Source organism: Lissotriton vulgaris, chromosome 6 (assembly GCF_964263255.1).
Source record: "Lissotriton vulgaris chromosome 6, aLisVul1.2, whole genome shotgun sequence".
Classification (NCBI taxonomy): domain Eukaryota; kingdom Metazoa; phylum Chordata; class Amphibia; order Caudata; family Salamandridae; genus Lissotriton; species Lissotriton vulgaris.
The window spans coordinates 1,111,053,588-1,111,075,060 of record NC_141694.1 but is presented as its reverse complement, the minus strand read 5'-3'; the positions used below and the strand labels follow the sequence as shown (position 1 = coordinate 1,111,075,060).

General features: G+C 46.1%; 1 protein-coding gene across 1 annotated transcript in view; it reads right to left on the bottom strand.

Moving 5' to 3' along the window:
• Positions 1-228: 228 nt before the first annotated feature.
• Positions 229-21,473, bottom strand: part of HNRNPLL (heterogeneous nuclear ribonucleoprotein L like) — a 55,534-nt gene continuing 34,289 nt past the window's right edge. Inside the window, exons 8-13 of the mRNA XM_086927188.1 lie at positions 19,960-20,180; positions 18,747-18,868; positions 18,382-18,583; positions 16,949-17,006; positions 16,761-16,859; positions 229-664 (exon numbers count right to left, since the gene is read on the bottom strand). Coding sequence (XP_086783314.1) covers positions 609-664; positions 16,761-16,859; positions 16,949-17,006; positions 18,382-18,583; positions 18,747-18,868; positions 19,960-20,180 — 758 coding nt within the window. The 3' untranslated portion in view covers positions 229-608. The remainder of the gene's footprint in view (positions 665-16,760; positions 16,860-16,948; positions 17,007-18,381; positions 18,584-18,746; positions 18,869-19,959; positions 20,181-21,473) is intronic.

The window sequence follows — 21,473 nt, the reverse complement described above, 5'->3', positions numbered from 1 at the left end:
TGTAGTGCTCTCTTCCTAGCTGCAGGTCAAATGTCTCAAACCAGTTGCACAGATCAGTCTCATTTCATGCAATCAGCATTTAGGGAAAGAATATTACACTCATAAGGGTCATTCCCTTTATCTTATTCCTCATTCATATTACAACCCTCCACCACCCTCCTTGGTAACGAATAGTCAAACCTACTGTGACTGAGATAGCTGGACAAATAAGGAAAGTTCCAAAAGACCAAGTGTTCAACATTTTTATTTGCAGCATTATTTAAATACTGAAAATATCTAAAACATTTCACAATGATCCGCTTACACCATTTTGCTTACCAGGTAAGATTTCTCAGGTTCTTAAAATAAGAAGAACAAATATTTAAAGCAAACATGAGCATGGTAAAAAGGGCAAGCTTCTGCATGTTATTCTACAATGGAATTCACAAAAGCACGTGGCAGCACTCCAACAAACTTGGGCTGGGCAAATAAAAATTGGTTCGCTTTTCTCAACACTTCAGTTTAGTTAAAAAAAAAATTGAGAAGGCAATATTTGTTTCAATACTGTATACCCCTGTAAAATCATGGGGGATTGTGAAACAGGACAATTGATTGCTTTGCTTCTGTCTTTATAGATGAGATGATGTAGAAAAGCACAGCTTCAAGGTGTAAGGGTTTGATCCATCTGTTGGAAACAAATCAAATGTTTGTAAAACAGCATATGTATTTAAGAGTAGATTTTCTAAAACATTTCACTAAAACAAATTTTGCGATTTTCGTGTTAGACAATGACCATGTAGAATTTACTTAAGGAGCTCCTAAAACAAAGCTGAACATCAGTTAAGACAACTTGTAACATGGCAGTAAAAGGAACAAAAGATGTTGGGAGGGGGTGGGGGTTGATTACTAATTTGTTAGCTTATCAGGAGGATCACTGAATTGGGCAGTGTTAACACATACGTATGTTCTTTAGTCTGTTTAACTACAATTCACATACTTTTTATCCACATACACAGAAAATTATAAGCTTCAATGCACAGAGCTGTGCATGTGACTTGCCACCTGCGAGTCATTGTGAAATCTAAAAAAACATCTATTCAAATTAGAATGGGCCAGATACACAACTGTTAACAGGGCAAAAAAACACATGGGCAGGGATAAAAAGGGGGCAGGTTGGAGAGGTTTCCAGAAGAGGTCAGGGAAACCGTTTAACCGCTCATACATATCCCAAAGGGGGCTACTGACCTTACGTATCAGGAAGAGCAACAAAATTAGATTCTTTTGATATAATTGTCATTCTTTCCTGATACAAAGTTGGTTAAGCACATTATTTGCCCTTTAAGTAAATGTAGACAAATCTTGACTAAAAATATATGGAAGGTCTCTTTAGGTTCTAAAACTGGGAACCTTTATGGAACGGAAGACATAGTATGGAAAAAACTGAATGTGTGTGCAGTCTTGGAAGCTTCTAGTATAACTCCTGGACAAGAGATATCACATTGGTTTGCACACCCATTGGAACACTTTCTCTTTAAGGGGGAGGGAATAGTCCCTTTTCTTTAATGAATGAAAAACTAAAGAAGCGTTTGTAGAAGGGACCTTGGTAGACCAAAAACTGCATGCCTGTAAAGCCTAAGACGACTGAGGAGTGTAGATTCTTCATAATAAGCTTACCAAGATGTAGATGAGATATTTACTTTTTGTAAAGTGGGCGAATCACATGGGATGAAGAATAGCCTATTGCTGCAGTAAATAATGCTTAGTAGAGAAAATCTATGCTGACAGTATGTGGAGGAAGCATCAAGTCTGGATTACCTCACTTCAGTGCTGAAATGAGCCAGCAGGTTACTGTGCAATAGGGTGGAAGGAGTAGTTTGTCCTGTAACTCCAGTTCTGTAGTAGGGGTATCTGTTATAGTCATAATCTAGTGAATAGTCCCGCCCATGTGCGTGGACCCCAGCAATCAAAAATAATCTCTTAAATTGTCAAATCATGCAGAAACTGCAAAGACACAAGAGAGAATTTAAAGACCAATAATGCAGCCTATATCCACAGGCTACACTGTCCAGTACTTCAACTAGAAATTCCACCAAACACCACAGCCTGCCCAGTTTCTACCATAGAGAAACTTGCCTCCACCAGTAAAGGACTCTGGAATGAGAGAAGGCATGGACAGACAAGTCCCATAGGCTTCCATTATGTGGCTTAAATAGGATACTGTGCCTTTAAGAGAACTTTCCAGAACTTTCTCCCAGTATCCCAGAATGCATAGCAGGTCCCTCTTACTTTCAGTTCTTTTTGAAGGCGTAGCACGCCAGACCTGTAGCATTCCTTACACGAGGAATTATCTCCTCCGGGGAGTTACAGGACAGAAACTACTCCTTCCGTAGTAGGGGATCTCGGTGTATAGTCATAATCTAGTGAATAGAATGGCAAGCCCATCCCCACACCAAAGCGGCGGTTGAGAAAAGAAAGTAACACCACTATTGTGCAAACAAATTCCGCAGCGAAGCCTGTCCAACCTGAGCATCTGCCCTGGCATCAGTGTCCAGACAGTAATGCTTAGCAAAGGTATGAACCGACTTCCAAGTGGCTGCTTTGCAGATTTCAACAATCGGCACGTTACGGAGCAAGGCTGTCGTGGCAGCCTTGCCCCTGGTGGAATGAGCCTTAGGCTTACCTCCTAAGGTCTTATTAGCTTTTTGTTAACACAATTGTATGCAGGACACAATCCACCTAGAAATGGACTGCTTAGAGGTAGCAAGACCTGTCCTGACTGATCCATAATTGATAAACTGGTCAGATCTACGAATATCTTTGGTATTATCCAGATAAAATTTCAACACCCTCCTAACATCCAGGGAATGGAGAGACCTTTCCGCTGGAGATGAAGGATTCTGAAAAAACGTAGGCCAAGTTATGGTCTGGTTGACATGAAAATCAGAAATAACCTTGGGAAGAAATTTAGGGTGAGTACGCATAACAACCTTAGCAGCATGAAATACAGTATACGGTTCTTGGCAACACAAAGCCTGAATTTCACTCACCCTGCGGGCCGATGTAATGGCCACGAGGAACGCCGCCTTCCAGGACAGGTGCTGCAACGTAGCCTTATGAATAGGTTCAAAAGGCTCCTTCATCAACCTGGACAGCACCACATTCAGTTCCCACGAAGGCGAAGGAAGCCTGACAGGAGGGAATACTTTCATCAAGCCTTCCACAAAATCTTTGATCACAGGGATCTGGAAGAAGGAAGTCTGTGAAGGGCATTTACTGTAGGCAGTCAATGCAGTGAGATGAACCATAATGGAATCCAGACTGCGCCAAATGTAGAAGGTAAGGAAGGATGACATCTTCCTTGCACGTTGTCGGGTCATGGTTCTTAGACTGGCACCAGATACAGAACCTCTTCCACTTGTAAGCATATGAAGTCCGAGTGGAAGGTCTCTCAGACTCCTTCAGTATGTCCATGCAATCATCGGGCAGATTCAGATGGCCATATTGCACTCTCTCAGGAGCCATACTGCCAAACTCAAAGACAAGAGGTTGGGGTGTAACATCTGTCCCCCGAACTTCGTGAGAAGGTCCGGCCTGCACGGCAGCCGAATGTGAGGAAAGAGATCGGTGAAGCAGGTCCGTGAGCCACCACTGTCTGGGCCATTCCGGGGCAAGGAGTATCATCCGAGCCCTAGACCGGGCCAGCTTGATGAGCACCGCCGGAATCAGGGGAATGGGTGGAAAAGCGTACAGAAAGCTGTTCGACCAGTTGATCCATAACGCATTCCCCAGCGCCCCCTGCTGGTAGTACCTGGAGGCGAAGTCTCGGCATTTGCTGTTTTCGGCAGTGGCGAACAGTCTACGTCTGGAGTTCCCTTGCGAAGACTTCTCCTAGTACTTCGTTGTTTATGACCCATTCGTGGTTTTCCTGAATCAGTCTGCTCAGTGCGTCCGCCTGAACATTCTGCACACCTGGCAGATGGGTAGCCGTTATCGTCCGTCCTCTGGCCAGTAGCCAGTGCCAGATAGTCTGCGCCTCCTGTGACAGAGTGCGTGATTTCCAGCCCCCCTAGATGTTGAGGTAATACATCGTGGTGGTATTGTCAGTCTGTACAAGCAGAGTTGGTCTGGAAGGACGGAAGAAAGGCCTTCAGTGCCAAGTGAACAGCTCCGAGTTCCAGGAAATTGATGTGATACGTGTCCTCCATCGGGGACCACGTTCCTTGAATCTGTAGATTTCCGGAGTGCGCTCCCACCCCTGGAGAGAAGCATCCGTCACGACATTCTGCGTGGAAATGTCCTTGGGGAAGGGATCCCCTCTGAGGAGATTCTCTGCTGAACACCACCACTTCAGAGACTGAAGAGCATGCAGAGACAGTCGTATCTTGTCGTCCCAAGATCCTTTCCTCTGATCCCACTTGTCTTCCAAGCACTCCTGCAGTGGTCTCATGTGCAGCCGTGCGTGTGGAGTCAGGAAGATACAAGAGGCCATCGATCCCAGTAGAGAAGACACCGTCCTCACTGTTGTAGATGGAGTAGTCATAAGAGCCTGAGCTCCTTGTTCTTCCGTAGGTGTGCTGCTACCACCGCCATGCACTTCGAGAATGTTCTCGGCGCAGACTTTAGTCCGAATGGGAGTACTGTGTATTGATAATGATTGGCGCAGACTTGGAACCGCAGGAACTTCCTGTGTTTGTGTGCAATGGGCACATGGAAGTACGCATTCTGTAGGTCTATAGCACATAGCCAGTCTCCCTGTGCAACTGAGGATAAATCTGATGCGACAGCATGCGAAACTTTTCCCTGCGAATCCATCTGTTTGCCTGTCGCAAGTCCAGAATGGGCCTGAACTCGTTCTTGTCCTTCTTGCGAACCAGGAAGAACCAGGAGTACAGACCTCTTCCTCCCCGAGACAGAGGTACGTCTTCTATCGCCCTTTTCCCTAACAGGATATCTGCATCTGCCTGAAGCTCGCGCAGCTGAAACTGCAAGCTGACCGGTGGCATTGCTGGAGGCGGGCTGGTGACCCAAAGACTGTATCCATTGCAAACAATATTCAGCACCCACTTGTCCAGAGTAATTTTTCTCCACTCTGCCAGAAAAAATTGAATGCTTCCCCCTACCGGAGTGGGTAACAGATCCGGGGGAAGTAAGTGCTCAGGGCCTAGACCCGGCCGGGTCTTTGGTCGCTGAAGCAGACTGTTGGCCTCATCTGCCCTTCAGGCGTTTCTGGAACGCCTTACGGAACTGTTGATGTTGCTGCGACTGTCCCGAAGGTTGGCCACGTCCTCTGCCCTGCCCACCGAACCGCCGTTGAAATGGGCGGTACGATTTCTTCGCTTCTTTGGGCTTCCCTAAGCCCACAGCCGTGAGCGTTTCGGCCTCCGCCTTCATGCAGGTCATTTCGTCATCCGCATGTTTCCCAAAAAGGGTCTCGCCAGAGAATGGAAGGTTGGCTACCCTTTGCTGTGCGTCCGGTTTTAGTGACGTAAGGAGGTGCCAGGCGTGACGCCGCTGGTTAACCCCATGGCAAAAACCATGTGCCGCTAATAGGGATGAGTCTGCTGCAGCGCTGATAATCTGATTCGCTACCAGCATCCCTTAGTTTAGCACTTCCTGGAAGTCTTCCCGCTTCGCGCGAGGCAAGTGTTCCGCAAACTGCCGGAGGGCGCGGTCGTAGCGTCCCAACAAAGCCGTGGCACTCGCAGCCTTCATAGAGGTCGCAGATGTTCCACATACTTTCCTTCCAGCTGAATCCATCCGTCCATCTAGACCAGGGGTACTCATAGTACGGCCCGCGGGCCAGGTGAGGCCCGGCAAGCCTTCCCTGGCGGCCCGCGGACCCTGCAGACATCGCCCGTGTTTTCCATTTTTTTTTTAAGAGTGTCAGGAAACACCCTGCGCAGCGCGACTCAGACAGCAGCTCTGTGGGGGCCAGGCGATTCCTATCATTGTCAGAGTGGTGCTCCAGGGGCGCAAAGAGGTGAACAAACCCTCATTAACATCGGAATGGTCTTTTAACGACCTGTGAAATGCTTGGTGATGTGTTTGCGCGTTCGTGCACGTGTGTGTTCATCTGCACATATATAATCGTGCTATTGTAATCTAATTAGTGTGATCCTGAACAGAAGTATCCTACACAGCAGCACAAAAACTAATATAAAGCCTCCGGAAGACACCTCATCACATAACGAACTGCACCCCTTCGATGTGGGGTTTGGCACTTGTGATAGACGAGGTGTGACCCAGCAGGGCTACAGCACACCCTAGATTCGCCTCCATGCCACTTTCAGCACATGCCAACTTGCAAATTTCTGAAAGAATTCCTGCTGAAAAACACATTTGTTCGGCACCTATATATTAGCAGAGCCCTCGGTGACTACCAGGGTACTGACTGCTGTGTGTGCCGGCGGGGAAAGGGGTCAGTCAGTAGCGGTTAAAATGAGCCCAGTGGCTTTCCATAATGCAACCAATTCGGATCCCGCACTAAATGCTTCGAAAGAGACAGCAGCATGACGTCAGAAGCACACACTAGCACCGCATTAACCGGAACCTGTAATGCAGATTAATGTACAGGAGCTTCCCTTGTGACAGCCTCATAAATAAGGCATCAAACCTAGTCCAACTGCACATTCAACTATTTCTGTGTACACATTTGTTTGCCTCTGAAGCAGCTTCCATGACACTCACAGAACAGCGGGTTTACTTTGATTCTTTAAAATAAAATCAATAAGTATTATGTTGTTATTGGAAACGTGTTCTATTCGCAAAGCTCCTGAGAGCTCAATGTAGACATCACAATACCTAAGACTTGCTCTTTCTTCTGTCTTCGTCTCAGAGAAAGTAACGCTCAACAGTACCTCGACTGTCACCCACAGCACCCGTGCTTTCATGCACCCTCTGCTGCTTCCTGACATGATGTAGGAGTCATTCAAACCTCCCGGCTTCACCTCACAAACTGCATGACCGACCCACGCCATCTGCCTTAACCACACAGCGCTCAGTACTTTTATACACCTCTACGTTCACTGCATAAAACTTTTGGTTTTTCCAGTACTTCTACCCTCTCCTACAATAAATGCACGACTTTCTCACGTCCTGTGTCTGTCCCTGCTTTCCAGCACTTCTGCCTGCAGCAACTGTGTGTGTGTGTGTGTCTCAGCCCGGGCGCAGGGGGAGACAGGGAAGGAGAGGAGGCGAGGGAGACCTCAGAGTGAGTGAGGATGACAGAGGGAAGGAAAGGCGAGAGACAGAGGAAAGGAGGCAGCAGGGAGGGAGGCAGACCTCAGAGTGAGGGAGAGGGAAGGAGAGATAGGGAGACAGAGGAAAGGAGAGAGAAAGAGATGGAGGGAAGGAGGCAAAGGAGGGAGGGAGGCAGAGGAGGGAAGGAGGCAGAGGAGGCAGGGAGGGAGAGAGGCAGAGGAGGCAGGGAGGGAGAGGAGGCAGAGGAGGGAGGGAGGCAGGCAGAGGGAGGCAGAGGGAGGGAGGGAGACAGACCTCAGAGTGAGGGAGAGGGAAGTAGAGAGAGGGTGACAGAGGGAAGGAGGGAGAGGGAAGGAGAGAGAGGGAGACAGAAGGAGGGGGAGAGGGAAGGAGAGAGAGAGACAGAGGGAAGGAGGGAGAGGGAAGGAGGGAGAGGGAAGGGGGAGGAGGGAAAGGGGAGGCGGGAGAGGGACAGAGGGGAGGGGGGAGAGGGATGGAGCGAGGGGGAGACCTCGGAGTGAGGGAGAGGAAAGGAGAGAGGGAGAGAGAGGGAAACAGGGGGAGGGAGAGGGAAACAGGGGGAGGGAGAGGGAAACAGGGGGAGGGGGAGGGAGACACAGTGAACGGGAGAGGGAGGATGAGAGAGGGAGAGGGAGGGAGAGAGAGAAAGATGTGTGTATGCCGGGTCTGGTGGCTCAGTGGACTAAGGCGTCCGCTGCAGGGATCTGTGATCAACCTCATGGTCACAGTTTTTTTTGTTGCTGTAGCTCCGCCCCCTCCCCCACTGACCCCGCCCCCACCGGTGCGGCCCTCGGACACAAACAACACTGTAAATTTGGCCCCCGAGAGAAAGTTTGTGAGTACCCATGATCTAGACTCTTCATCAAGGGGAACCGTGGATGACGGGGTGGTGGCATTTTTGCGGGCCGCCGTCACAATCACAGAATCCAGAGGATTTCCACCCTTAGAAAGGCCGGGTCCGAATCGGGAGCTCGGTATTTTTTCAGCAATCTCGATGGGGCCGCCTTAGTCACCGCAGGGGTGAAGAAAAGGTCCATGGCCGGTTCCTCCAGGCCCGGCACCAGAGGCAGCAGTGGACGAGACAGGTGTTTCTGGTGCAGTGTCTCGAAAATGACTGATGTCTTAGGCATGGGCACCGTGAAAGATATGCCCAATTTGGCAGCGCCTCTCAAAAGGACATCATGGAACGCCACCAGGTCATCAATCGGAGACACCCTCGTGTCCGGTGATCCCGACAAGGTTGGAGAGTAGTCCCTGGTCCCTAAAGACCTTGTGCGAGAGTGAGATTTGTGCCTCCTATGGCGGTGTCTCGACCGCGTGGACGACCTTTGGCGCGATCGCTCCTTCCTCCTAGAGCAAGAGCGTGATCTCCCGGCCCGTGGACGCTCCGCAGGTTTCCGTTGGGGCGTCTTTCTCAGTTCCTCCTGGGGCCTAGGTCTAGGGGTCCCCTTAGTAGGTGTTGGCAGAGGAGACAGTGACGTCGATCTAGGCGGAGGGACCGGGGGTATCACCGATCGAGGGGCAGGCCCATGCGGTGGAAGTGGAGGGTTGGTGGGAGGGTCCTTTTCAGGTACAGGAGGAGGGGGCGACTTAGGCCGAGTTTGTGTATACACCACCGAGTACACCGAGCCCGGTGACTCCTTCGGCGAAGGGGACTGTGACCCAGCCCCTTCAGCAGGCGATCGCTTTCTCTTGCGTCCTCCACTAGATCCAGCCTGACTTCTGGCGCCAGAACTCCTCTTGCGCCGTTTAGGAGAGTTGGAGCGACTCCTAGACGCCGATTTCTTCCTTCGCTTTTCCGGTGTCGAACGTTCCATTTGACGACGAGCGCTGACTCCTTCTCGAGGTCCTCGACGTCGACCGTCGTCTCGACGGCAAATGCCGAGGCCTGCCGCTCTCTTAGACGTCGATAGGTCGCCGCTGACGTCTATGATGAAGATGCAGTCAACGGTGGTCTCGAAGGCGGCCTATCCAGGCCCTTCGACGTCGAATCTTCATGCCGTCTCGACTCGGAGCCCCGGGGAGATGGGGAACACACAGTCGTCATCCCTCTCGACGTAGTCGTCATGCAAACGACGCCGACGGAGACCGGGACCGTTTGCTGGTCTTCCTGCCTCTGGGGAGCCCCCCAGAGGCCTCAGCAGTGGCAGAGGGAACCTTCCCAGCCTGCCCAGACCCACCTGCAGTCGTCTCTCTTCATGGCCTTGAAGCCTAGTCTTCAGCCTGTCCCTCAGGGTCCTTGCTGAAAGTTGATGGCAGATGTCAGTCTTCAGGGACAGGTGTGTCAGGGAGACAGACAATGCACGTCATGTGGATCACTCTTGGCCTTCTTCCTTCCACATGCTGGGCATTTGTCGAAAAGACCAGGCATTTTAGAGCCCTAAAAAGCCTGAACCAACACACAGGAGAGGAGAGAAGCACCAAGAAATATATACTCAAACACTTTCATCCAAAAAAGTGACAAAAATCCAATAAACCCTTGAAACAAGGGAGAGCTCAATGCCAGGGTCCTATTAGCAAGAGCCGGAAAAAAGAACTGAAAGTAAGGGACCTGCTATGCATTCTGGGATACTGGGAGAAAGTTCTCTTAAAGGCACAGTATCCTATTTAAGCCACATAATGGCAGCCTATGGGGCTGAATTTGAATTTTAACATATTTGTAGAGCGCTCTTATACCGGGACGGTTTCATGGCGCTAGGTAGCGGTGATTCAGTGGACAGAGACAGAGACTAGACTGCAAGGGATCTGGAGAACAAGAAGGTCTTGAGATGTTTGCGGAATTCCGCATAGGAGGTAGAGGCTCTGAGGGCAGAAGGGAGAGAGTTCCAGAAAGATGGAGCTAGGACTGCAAATCTTGTCCCTCCGGACCTCTTCTTCCTGAAGCGGGGAATTGTCAGAAGGGCCTGGTGAGATGAGCGGAGCTCTCTGGCCGGAAGGTAGGGAGATATGACATCACAGAGGAAGGCAGGGGCAGTCCCTGACCTAGCCTGATAAGTCATGCAGCCCAACTTAAAGAGAGCCCTCTCCTTCACCGGTAACCAATGCAAAGATTGTAGCAACGGGGTAGCATGGTGAAATTTAGGAAGTCCATAAATCAGGCGGGCAGCCTGATTTTGAATCTGTTGAAGGCGACGGATCAGGTAGTCTGGGGCGCCATTGTAGACCACATTCCCATAGTCAAGGCGCGATAGCACCATGGCCATGAGGATGAGCTTGAGGGCGGGAACAGAAAAAAAGCGGGACACCTTGCGAATAGTGCGGAGCGAAAAGAAACAGGAGGACACCACTGAGTGAACCTGCGTGTGAAGGGAGAGCTGGGAATTGATGAAGATGCCCAGGGTTTTGACCTTTGGAACTGGGAGGGGAGGGGAACCAAGTGAGTCGGGCCAAAAAGACGGGGACCAGAGACTGCAACCACTCCCAGTCAAAACCAGTTCGGTTTTGTCGGGATTTAGTTTAAGGTGGTTGCCGTTCATCCAATCTTGGCTGGTCTGTCTATGCCTCCTTTATCATTCCAGAGTCTTTTACTGGTGGAGGCAAATTTCTCTATGGAAGAAACTGGGCAGGCTGTGTTGTGTGTGGTGTTTGGTGGAATTTCTAGTTGAAGTACTGGACAGTGTAGCCTGTGGATATAGGCTGCATTATATGTCTTTGAATTCTTTAAGTGTCTTTGCAGTTTCGGCATGATTTGACAATTTAAGAGATTATTTTTGATTGCCGGGGTCCACGCACATGGGCGGGACTATTCACTAGATTGACTATACAGAGACCCCCTACTACAGAAAGCCTTGAATAACAGGTCCAGACTATTTAAAAAAAGCTTTATGTGTATACAACCCCAAAAGAGCCTTACGCTCCTCCTCAGCCCACTTGCTTCCAATCCCACGAACAAAAAAAGTTACATGGGGAGACAGACGATTTATAGTGTGTCTCCAGATTGTGGAACTCTCCCCCAACATATAAAAACCAGCCCTTCCTTAATGACATTTCGGAAACAATTAAAAACTTGGCTATTTAACCAATAATAAGGCATAGCCCCTCAGCATATGTTTTGCTCAGCGCCGAGACACCCCAGGATAATTGCGCGCTATATAAATTGTATAAATAAATAAATATTGAGAAATTTTGAGCTTCTGCTCTAAAGACACAGCTGCACACAGCATTGTTCCCCCCTCTGTACATGATGTATCAGGCTTGTATCTAAGACTGCTTCCGCTGACCTTCATTGATCTGTCGCCTCCTTTTGTGTTCAGGTTGATGATCCAGCTGCAGTGTGAGTGGCATGCCCTCATTGGTGCACGCTGCCGCTATGCGCAATCAGAGCGTGAACTTGTTGACATAGAAGGATTAGTTACTTACCTGTAATCCTAGTTCTCTTCCAGGGGTATACTCATTAAAGTCATAAGCACTGAATTATCTCCGCCCATGAGCGGGTCCCCGCTCATGGGCGGAGATAATTCAGTGCTTATGACTAATAATGAGTATCCCCTGGAAGAGAACCTTGCTTTCTGAATGGGAACGTGCACGCTATATGGCATGGTAAAGGTTAACACTATCCTTCTCTGAAGCTTTGTGATTCATATTGTCCCAAAAAAGGAAATACACTGGTTTTAAATAATGTAGACCGTTATTGTTTGGGTATCACAGGAAGACCTGGCTACAGAGTATTTTTAATAAATCAGAAGAATAAAAAAAAACTGACTGTTCCTCCAAAACATGACGCAGCACTATGTCCTTAATATGGCGACGGAACCGCTCTGTCACCAGCCGCGGTCGCGCGGTGCTCATGACTGAGCGGTTCAGTCACGGCCCCGCCCGCTCAATGGAACGCCCAGCGCAGGCGCGGAATCCGCGCAGGCGTGCCGTGACGGAACCGCTCCATCAGCACAGCGCGACCACGGCTGATGATGGAGCGGTTCAGTCACCAGCAGGGGAGGGGTTATCTATTGTATTTATTTTGAAAGTTTTATATAGCGCGAACAAGATCTTTGCAGATATCAGAGCGTTTTACAGGACACGGGGGTGATATAGTAATGCAATGTAATAGTTGAGGTGGTATGGTACAAGGTGCGTAGTTACATAGGTAGGTCAAAAACATGAGGTAGGTCATAGGTGAGGTAGTGTCGGTACAAGGTGCATAGTCAAGCAGTTGCGCCGATAATAAAAAGTACAAAAATAAGGCACATATACTTGTTTAAGCGTGATTAAAGTGTTTTTGGAGATGGCATAAAGGTGGGCATAGTTGAGGTGGGTGAGTGCAGAATGTATAGTCACACAGGTGCATCAGTAGTACAAGAGTAGGGATCGTTGAGGTGGTGTAGGAAACAGTGTGCAAAGTCAGACAGGTGCGTCAACAATATAAAAATATACAAAGAGGGAACGTATACAATCAATATACAACGAGGGAACGTATACAATCAAGTAAGTCCATAATACAAGTAATACAAGTAATACAGATAGACCAAGGGGTCAAGCAGGTCTTACAGAGCAGATGCATGAGAGATACAGAATAATAGATCATGTGTATTTAGCTATGAGGATCGCTTTTACTTCTTTCTTAAAAAGTTTGTTGGAGGAGATGAGCCTGGTTTCAGGTGGGAGTGAGTTCCAGATCCTGGGTGCCATTCCTGAAAAGGAGCGTTTATAGGTTTTTTTTCCTTCCGAAATCTTCGAGGCTTCAGCAGAAGATTGTTTGTGCTTCTAGTAGTTCTAGAGCCACCCGATATTGTCAGCTTTTGAGTGAGGTAGGCGGGTGAGTTAATGTGTACAGCCTTGTGTGTCATGCAGGCGATTTTCAGATGTATTCTGGCTTCAAAAAGGTAGCCAGTTCAGGGATTTAAAGTCAGGGGAAATATGCGAGTGTTTTTTTGAACCAGTGATGAGTCTCGCTGCAGCGTTAAGGGGCGCTCTTAGGGGTGCCGTTGTAGTTAGGGGGAGCCCGCAGAGGGCGGTGCTACCGTATTCTATGTGCGGGATGACTATAGATTGTACTGCAGTTTGGAAGTCTTTGGCAGGAAGGAAGGGTTTAAGTTCTCATATGGTATTGATTTGGAAGTTCGCTCCTTTGGTTGCCTTGCTTATGTGCTGCTGCATGTTGAGATTGGCGTCAAGTGTTATGCCTAAAGATTGAGTCTTTGACGGTAGGTTGTACATTTAGAGCCGTTAAGTGCTTAAGCCATGTTTGAGCCGTAGAGATTTTTGCGGGAGGTGAGATCAGGAGGAACTCAGTCTTCAGCGCATTGAGTTTGAGGTGATTCTCGGCAAGCCAGGATTGGTATTTCTGATCGTGGTGTTCAGAAGCAGGATGTCCTTGGGAGATTGTATTTTGAGATAAAGTTGGGTGTCGTCGGCATACATGTGAAAGTGAACATTGGATGTCTGTAGCAAGGTAGTGTGAGGTTCCATAACTAGGTTGAACAGTGTTGGGGAGAGGGAGGATCCTTGAGGGACGCCTAGCGATACAGGTACCGGAGAGGACATCAGGTTGTTACTTTTGAATCTTTGTGATCGATTGTGTAGAAAGGAGGTGAAACACTTGAGAACAGTCCCAGATATGCCCATTCTTGTGTTTAACAGATCGAGTAAGTTCTCATGTTTAACTGTATCGAATGCGGAGGAGAGATCCAGAAGGATGAGGAGGCAGGTATCGTTTTGGTCTAGGATTTGGAGGGCGTCGTCCACTATGCGAGTCATGGCAGTTTCAGTACTGTGCACTGCTCGGAAGCCTGATTGATGAGCGTTGAGGAGATCAAACTTATCTATGTGTTTAGTCAGTTGTAGCTGTACGCATTTTTCCAACAGTTTAGCTAGGGTGGGAATATTTGTAATAGGACGGTAATTTATTAGGTCAGTGGGGTCTGCTGTTTTTTTTAGTAGCGGTGTGACTTGCCCCACTTTGAGGGCGTTAGGGATGGATCCTTGTTGAAGAGAGCTATTGATAATCTTAGTCCAGAGTGGGAGGAGCAAGGGGGTAAAGTCTTTTACAGCGTTAGCAGGAAGGGGGTCAATGAGGTGATTGGATGGTTTCAGGGTGCTGAGCAATCTGCCAATTTCTTCTTCGTAGTAGGTGCCAAAGGATGACCATGTAGCATTGTTCTTTGGTTCAGGCACTGCTGTGTGTTGGGGGTTGGAGTAAAGGATTGCATCATTGAGGAGATCGCTTCTCATGTTGTCAGTTTTTTGGTTAAAGAAAGCAGAGAAGTCTTCACAGGAAGGTGTAACGCCCATGGTGCTGAGTGTCTGGGGTTGTTCTTTGGATTGTGTTCTGATTAACTCAAACAGTTTTCTTGGGCGGTTTTTTGCTTGGGCGAGCTGGAGGCTGAAGAAATCTTGTTTTGAGCGTTTTATTTTCCTGAAGTAGGCGTTTGTTTCTTCAGGCTTTTTAGGTGCAGCACAGAGGGGGCTGACCTCCAAGTGCGCTCTGCCATTCGCATGGCCCGTCTATCCTCATTGAGGCTCCCGTCATACCATGGGTTGGAGATCTTGGACGAAACTCTTTTCAGTTGCATAGGTGCAGCCTCATTGATTATTGTGGACATAGCATTGAGATAGTGGTCAGTCAGGAGTTGAACGTCCGTAGTGCCAGAAGGGGGAAGAAGGAGATTGCAGCTGTTAGGCGGTAAGGAGTTTAGGTTGAGTTTCTTCAAGTCTCTTTTCCAAACTTTGGGCTTAGTGTTGAACTGGGTTAAATTTAATTTTTTCATTGATGAGGAAGGAGACAATATGATCTGACCAGTCACAAGGTTGGATTGACTCAAGTTGAATAGCGTCCTCTTTGGAGATAAGGTAGAGGATAGAACCTCTCTCATGGGTCGGGCTATTGCATATTTGGGTGAGATCAAGTGCGTTGAGGAAGCTTTTGAGGCTGTTTACCACTGTGTCACTGCTGTCATTCCAATGGAGATTGAAGTCGCCAAGGAAAATTTGAGTGTTTTGCCGTCCTGAGTTGGTTGATATTGTATCCATGAGTTGTTGGAAGAAGGAGAGCTTGTCCCCAGGTGGGTGGTATATAATGTGTAGTGAGCATGCTGGTTCGAGGCACTCCCTCACCAACTAAGCAGGTTTTATTTATTTTGTCCTGCATACCAATGCCCTGTATATCCGGTCATTGTGTTGTAACCTTGGGCAGAGGACATGTACAGAAGCCCTAAGAACCCTGAAGTGGGATTCCACAACCTGTAGTATTCAGTCTCATGGTTTTTGTTGGCTATGTGGAGAACTAGGCAAAATTGAATGAAAAAAAAAACCAGTACCTAGTTTCTGTGGTAAACAATTTTTTATCAAAGTTCTTACTGTTCATTTTACTGTTTTACACCTTTTATGGTGATTTATTTATGCTCAACTATATTATCATGATTGTTATTGTTTTATCACTATTGATTTTGCACTTTGATGGCATACTGCTAAATAAAGTAAGTGTTTTAAAGGTTGCGGCTGAAATATTTCCACCAAGGTCTCCCACCACAATTGAGGAGGTTGAAAGTATTAGTAAGGTCAATCAAAAGGCAAGATTAGAAGAAATGCGGAAATTCTAATGAAGTTAATAGGATGCGGTAATGGCTGATGACCAGTGGAGCTGCTTGACAGCTAATGAGGATTCTGGCCCTGGTTTTCCCCCTTGACCGTCACCTACCCAGACTGACATTGAGCACTGTTCCGCCTAGTCTCCCCGCTATTACTCCTTCCTCCCCTCCCTCCTTCGAATTACTGTAACATTGTTTGTGTACTGTTCCTTACTATGCTTTTGTATCTGATGTAACTTGTAACGTAACAATCCTAAATGTAAAGCGCTCCGATATGGTCTTGGGTCAAGTTCGCGCTGTATAAAACTTTATAAATAAATAAAATAACTTACCGGCCAAGAAACACATGAAACTTAGGAGGGGTATTTTGAACAGCCAGGAGACGGATAACAAGGTTTTTCAATGTTTTAGTAAGTATTTGGATGTGTTTACTATTGAGTGGGACATCCTCTAATCCAGTAGGTGCAGTCTAGTTTTAAGAGGGCGGAGGTAAGAGTGTTGATATTGAGAGTGCGCCCCGAAATCTCTTATAAAATTGTTGGTGATGCCGATGGTAGATCTAGGCACCGATAATTCAATCACTCAAAAGGCAAAAGCGAAACTTCGGTAGCGGGGCTATACCCTCTAACCATTACCTTCGTGGATAATTTCAGAGAGGAGCAAATGCAAACTGTTCTATTTTCTCACCTCGGTGCATTTGAATTGTGACATTTACGTTTGGGCTCCAAGGTTTTCCTCTAAAAGAATAGTGACAAGTTTTGCTGCGTCTTTCAAGATCAAGTGATCCAGAAAAGAGACTATAGCAGTAAAGTTTGTCACACTTCAAGACCAAAAGCAGTGGGTTGAAAAGTTACTTTCCGTTTACATCCATCCATCCATGGTTCTTACAAGCAGTCATGAAAAGGAACATGACACTAGAATGCATAGTCAAAGCTCACAGGTTTATTTACCTTAGAAACATGCATCATGTAAAACTTAGTTTCACACATTTTCTTAATGAATGAAACGCACTTATAATGCAAATAATCATCCACTTACTTGCAACTCTTATCTGAGTATGGTTCAGTATAGTTAGTGCTTCGACTGCTTCTGTCTTGGATTCCCATTCTAATAGACCAGAGAGTGTTTTAGCAGTAGCTAGAATATAAAAAATGAACAGTTATTGGAGGAGTTAAAATTCAAATTAATTGGAATTGAAAAAATTCAAGGCAGTTTGATATACGTACGTTTAGCGTCAAACACCTTGCATTTGATAAAAATCGGAACTTCATGTTCTTCACATAGCTGTAACAAAATATACACAATTTGTAGGGAAATAAATAAAGCAGAAATGTTACAGCTTCACTTCAAAAAGACCATGTGTGATTCAGGCAGCAAAGTGAGGTTCCACCTGGCAAGGAAGATGCAGCAAAAGGCGCATATTGTAAAATGCAACTTCTGAAGGACTGCATCTTCACTTCGGAAAAGATAAATGCCGTCAGTGCCTTGTACACCCTACGACCTATGATTCCCCCCCAAGAAAACCAGAGATCAGTGCCACTTTTGTGGCTGACCCCAGATCAGAGAGACATACGCAAGGCACCCATCACACAGTTTAAGGTACTGACAGCTATTAAACCTATCAAAGTGCATAAAGCCACTGGCCCAGACGGCTGCACAGGGAATTTGTACAAGATCTTTGCCAACTCACTAGCACTTTATTTACTCAACTCACTGAACTATGAATGAGGGCAATAAGACTGCCTCAGTCTGAGAGGCAAATATATTTCTATGATCCCGAAGTCAGGGAAAAACATAAAATTGCAACAGGGTAATTGCATGCAAATATATCGCAATCCGATTAGAACCCCACCTTCCCGACTTGATACACCTCCTAATCTGTCTGTCTTTATTGAGTACCGGCACACAAGATTACATCTGCGCCACACAGAAAGCCAGAAACAAAGCGGTGTTCATTTTGGTGGATAGAGAAAAGATATTTGTGTGGACTGCACACTAAACAAAATGTAACTCAAACCTGCATGTATTGACTAAGTCATTGGTGGAACACCGTCCACCCACCTCAAGGGTCACCTGAAACAGCAAACTATTCGTATCTTTTACACTGAAAGAGGCATCTGCCAATAGGTGACAAACGCCATTAAACTTGCCCTTATAATCGGACCATTTGAAGCATGTACCATGGAAGGGGAGAACATTAATGGAATAGTTTGTCAGTTAAAATCCCATACCATCTTATGGGGGGCTACTGGATCCATTTCATATTTTCAGAATTGAAGCACAAAAAAAAAAATCTAGTCATGAAAAATCTTAAATAGAGCATGGTCTTGCGGAATCGTACACACTATGCATGACCACCTACTGAAACAAAATACCATCATTTTCACTTTAAGTGGTTGACAATAGAAGACCATTTTGGACAGCAAGGTTGTCTTATGCATGTAATCCCAATTTCTGTAGTTACCAACTTTTAATACTTACTTGCTAATTTTAAAAAAAAGCAACATTTAAAATAGAGCTATACACATCTGATGGTAGAACACTACTGGTTCAAGCCGAAAAGGATGTACTAATTAGCCACCTCACTAGTCGCTCGCCATCTTTCCCCACTCACATTATTTCTAACTGCATGCAGACAAAGCATCAAAGTGTCATGTACCTTTCGGAAAGTGTCTTCATCCGTAGACAGCGGCACGTTATAATAATGCAATACACATGATGGTGGCTGAATAATATTCTTGGAAGCCTGGCCAGCGCTTGTAAATCTATTGTTCTTGCTCATCGAGAAATCTTTGTAACTGCTAGAACCATCCTCAAGCTCGAACACCTGACTTGGAACCACAGAATGCTGCTTGGACACACTGCAATATTAAAATACATTAGTGACAGCCAAAAATAACTTCCTTCAACTTACTTAAAAGCATCCATATTGATAAACTGTGTTTCAACACTATACACTTTTTTTTAAAGATAGACATTTAGGGAAAAGTAGGCTTTACAAGATCAAAAAAAAAAATCATTTACCATACGTTTAATCTTGTGCCAAATAATTTAAGGTTATTGAGGTGTGTAATTGCCCTTTCAACAGCATACTCGTCACCCATTTCTATCAGCGCAGTGCCTGGAATGGACTTCATGAATTTTATCTGAAATAAAATGTTTTAATTAACTTCTGAAGAATGAAATGCATCCCCCAAAGAGCATTAGTACAATAAGAAAAAGGTCTGCTTCTTAAGATTGGTATGATGGTCCAGAACTGACTGGAGTGGGTGCCATTATGGGTAATAGAACTTTATTAGGTCTTGCCTGCGAGACATTTAGTAAGTGGCTTTTAAAAGTTCCACCAGAGGCTTTTGCTGGCCTACAGCTTGCGTTCACGAACTCGAGCACATGCAAAGCTGCCATCTGTGTTTTTATTGCTGTATTCAGGCTCCTCTGCTTGAACTACCCCCCTCCCTTTTCCCCCTCCCTCCTGGTCGGCTTCATTTGTTTCTAGCTGCGAATCATGCTCTTCTGCTCCCACCCCCCTCAACCTCGTCAGTTTAATTTGCGTCCAACAATGCTCCTGCTTCCACTAGGCACACACACACACACACACACACACACACTATCAGTCAGTGCACGCTTCCACCAGCCGTCAGTGCACGCTTCCACCAGGCGCGCGCACACCACCAGCCGTCAGTGCACGCTTCCACCAGGCGCACACACCACCAGCCGTCAGTGCACGCTTCCACCAGGCGCACACACCACCAGAAATCTTGGGCATTAGACAACTCACGACTGAATCAGGTTAGGGAAATGCTTAATACTGCATATCCACACAAGCAATCAAAATACACATGCCCTTCTACAAGGAGCATGAATTTTGCCTACTTTCCTCACATGGATCTTGCATCCTTTAGGATGGCTGATTCGAATCTCAGTGTTATGGTATACTCAATGTAAAGTGTTTAATGTCCTTGAATTGGTCTCTTGCTCTAAGACCAACCCATTTCCAGCAATCCTCTCCCTCCTCTACATTAGGAACATTAAAACATTGGAACCTAAAGCAAACATGCAAGAAATAGCCAATTCAATAAGGTCTTTCTTTAAAGGCCGCACTAAACATTTTCTTCTTTCTTGCTCCCAAAAGCTTTTAAACCTGGTAAGATTGAAAAGATGGCCAATCTTTCATGCACACCTGGTTTAGCTAGAAATTATGAGACCTTAAAGGATATTCAGAGAATGCCATGTTTACCTTTTCAATGTTTCCATACAAGCAAAAAAGGTTGAAAGTCCTGGCACAGTTCATCTTTGGTGGAAGTAGACCACCGACCATAGCAACTGAACCAGAAGGATGAGGTCGATACATGTAAGAAGAGGAAGACTGAGGTAATGGGTAGGATACCAACTCTGGAGTGTCACGAGATCCCATTTTGTGTCGATTTGGTAAAGGTAACAATGGAGCATGTTGTGATCCTAAAGGAAGATAAACCCTTATTAGGAGACCAAACCATTATAAAGTGAAAATAAGTAATATTAATATTGCATGTGGTTAACAAAAGCAAAGTACCAAACACAAAAGCAGCATTACTAAGAATGACCACGCTAATGGATTAAAATAAAATTACCTGTAACTAGTTTCTATCCATTGATGGCTTTCGTATCCACATAGTTAACCAACCCATCAGGATGGAAATGATATTTATATTAACAGGTTCAATTCAGCAGGTAGGAGTTTGCGGAGACTAATGTTCGCGGCATGAGAGCTGTAGATCACATGCTTTGCATACTCCTGCCATCAAGTGTTGGGGCAGGATGTTTGCAAGTTGTTTTTGTTCAAAGAAGAAGTTTTGCCAGTCACGAGGTAGGGGACTTAGGTGATTCGGAACCGAATTCTTCAAAACCTAAAAAACCATTTGAGTTGAAATCAGCACCAAAAGGACTTTCCAGCTCAGCTCCGAAATCTTTGTTGCTGAAATCCAAAGACTTGGCGGCAACACAACTGGATCCGAATAAAGACACTGAACCGCCTATATTGGATCCAAAACAGAAAAAAAAACTGTACATCCAGCCAGATACAGGACATTCATGCCAAAACACCATCCAAGAACACGTTTTCTGAGGACAGCCCATACAATATTCCAATAAAAAGGAAATGTGAAGGCACTAGCCCTTTCCATACTTTTTCATCTCCACCTCCTCCCCACAGCCAGATCACTAAATATTACACCTAGCCACTCATCCACGTAAACTTGATGCAGGTAACACGGACGAGGAGGATATAAAAGAACTAGATCCTTGGACTAATTACACTACTGATCCTCCATGATACAGACCCTGATCTTTATCCTGCTAGGCCATCTCCACCTGATGACAATATGTCATACCAACTACTTATTGCCAGGACTGCAGAATACTACAGGGTGGAGCTACATAAAGAGTTTCTAGAAGATTTTCTATTTTAGGTACATATAACTAAACAATCCCTATGCTTAAATGTTGAGGCATACAGATGATATTTTTAAAGATCCTGTCCATGCTAGAATTTTATAACAAGACCGGAAGCTACATTATGCAAAGTCTTTTATTGCACACCCAAGCAACCGCATACATCACAACAAAGCTCTAAAACAGAACAATGGCAACACATAAAGCCCATGAGACAATAATCCGCCTCTTAAATACGGCTCCAAGCAGATAAGTTGGCTCTTTATTTACTTGCTATTGTTAGAATGTTAGTTGAATTATTTTTCCCATTTTTTTTTCTTT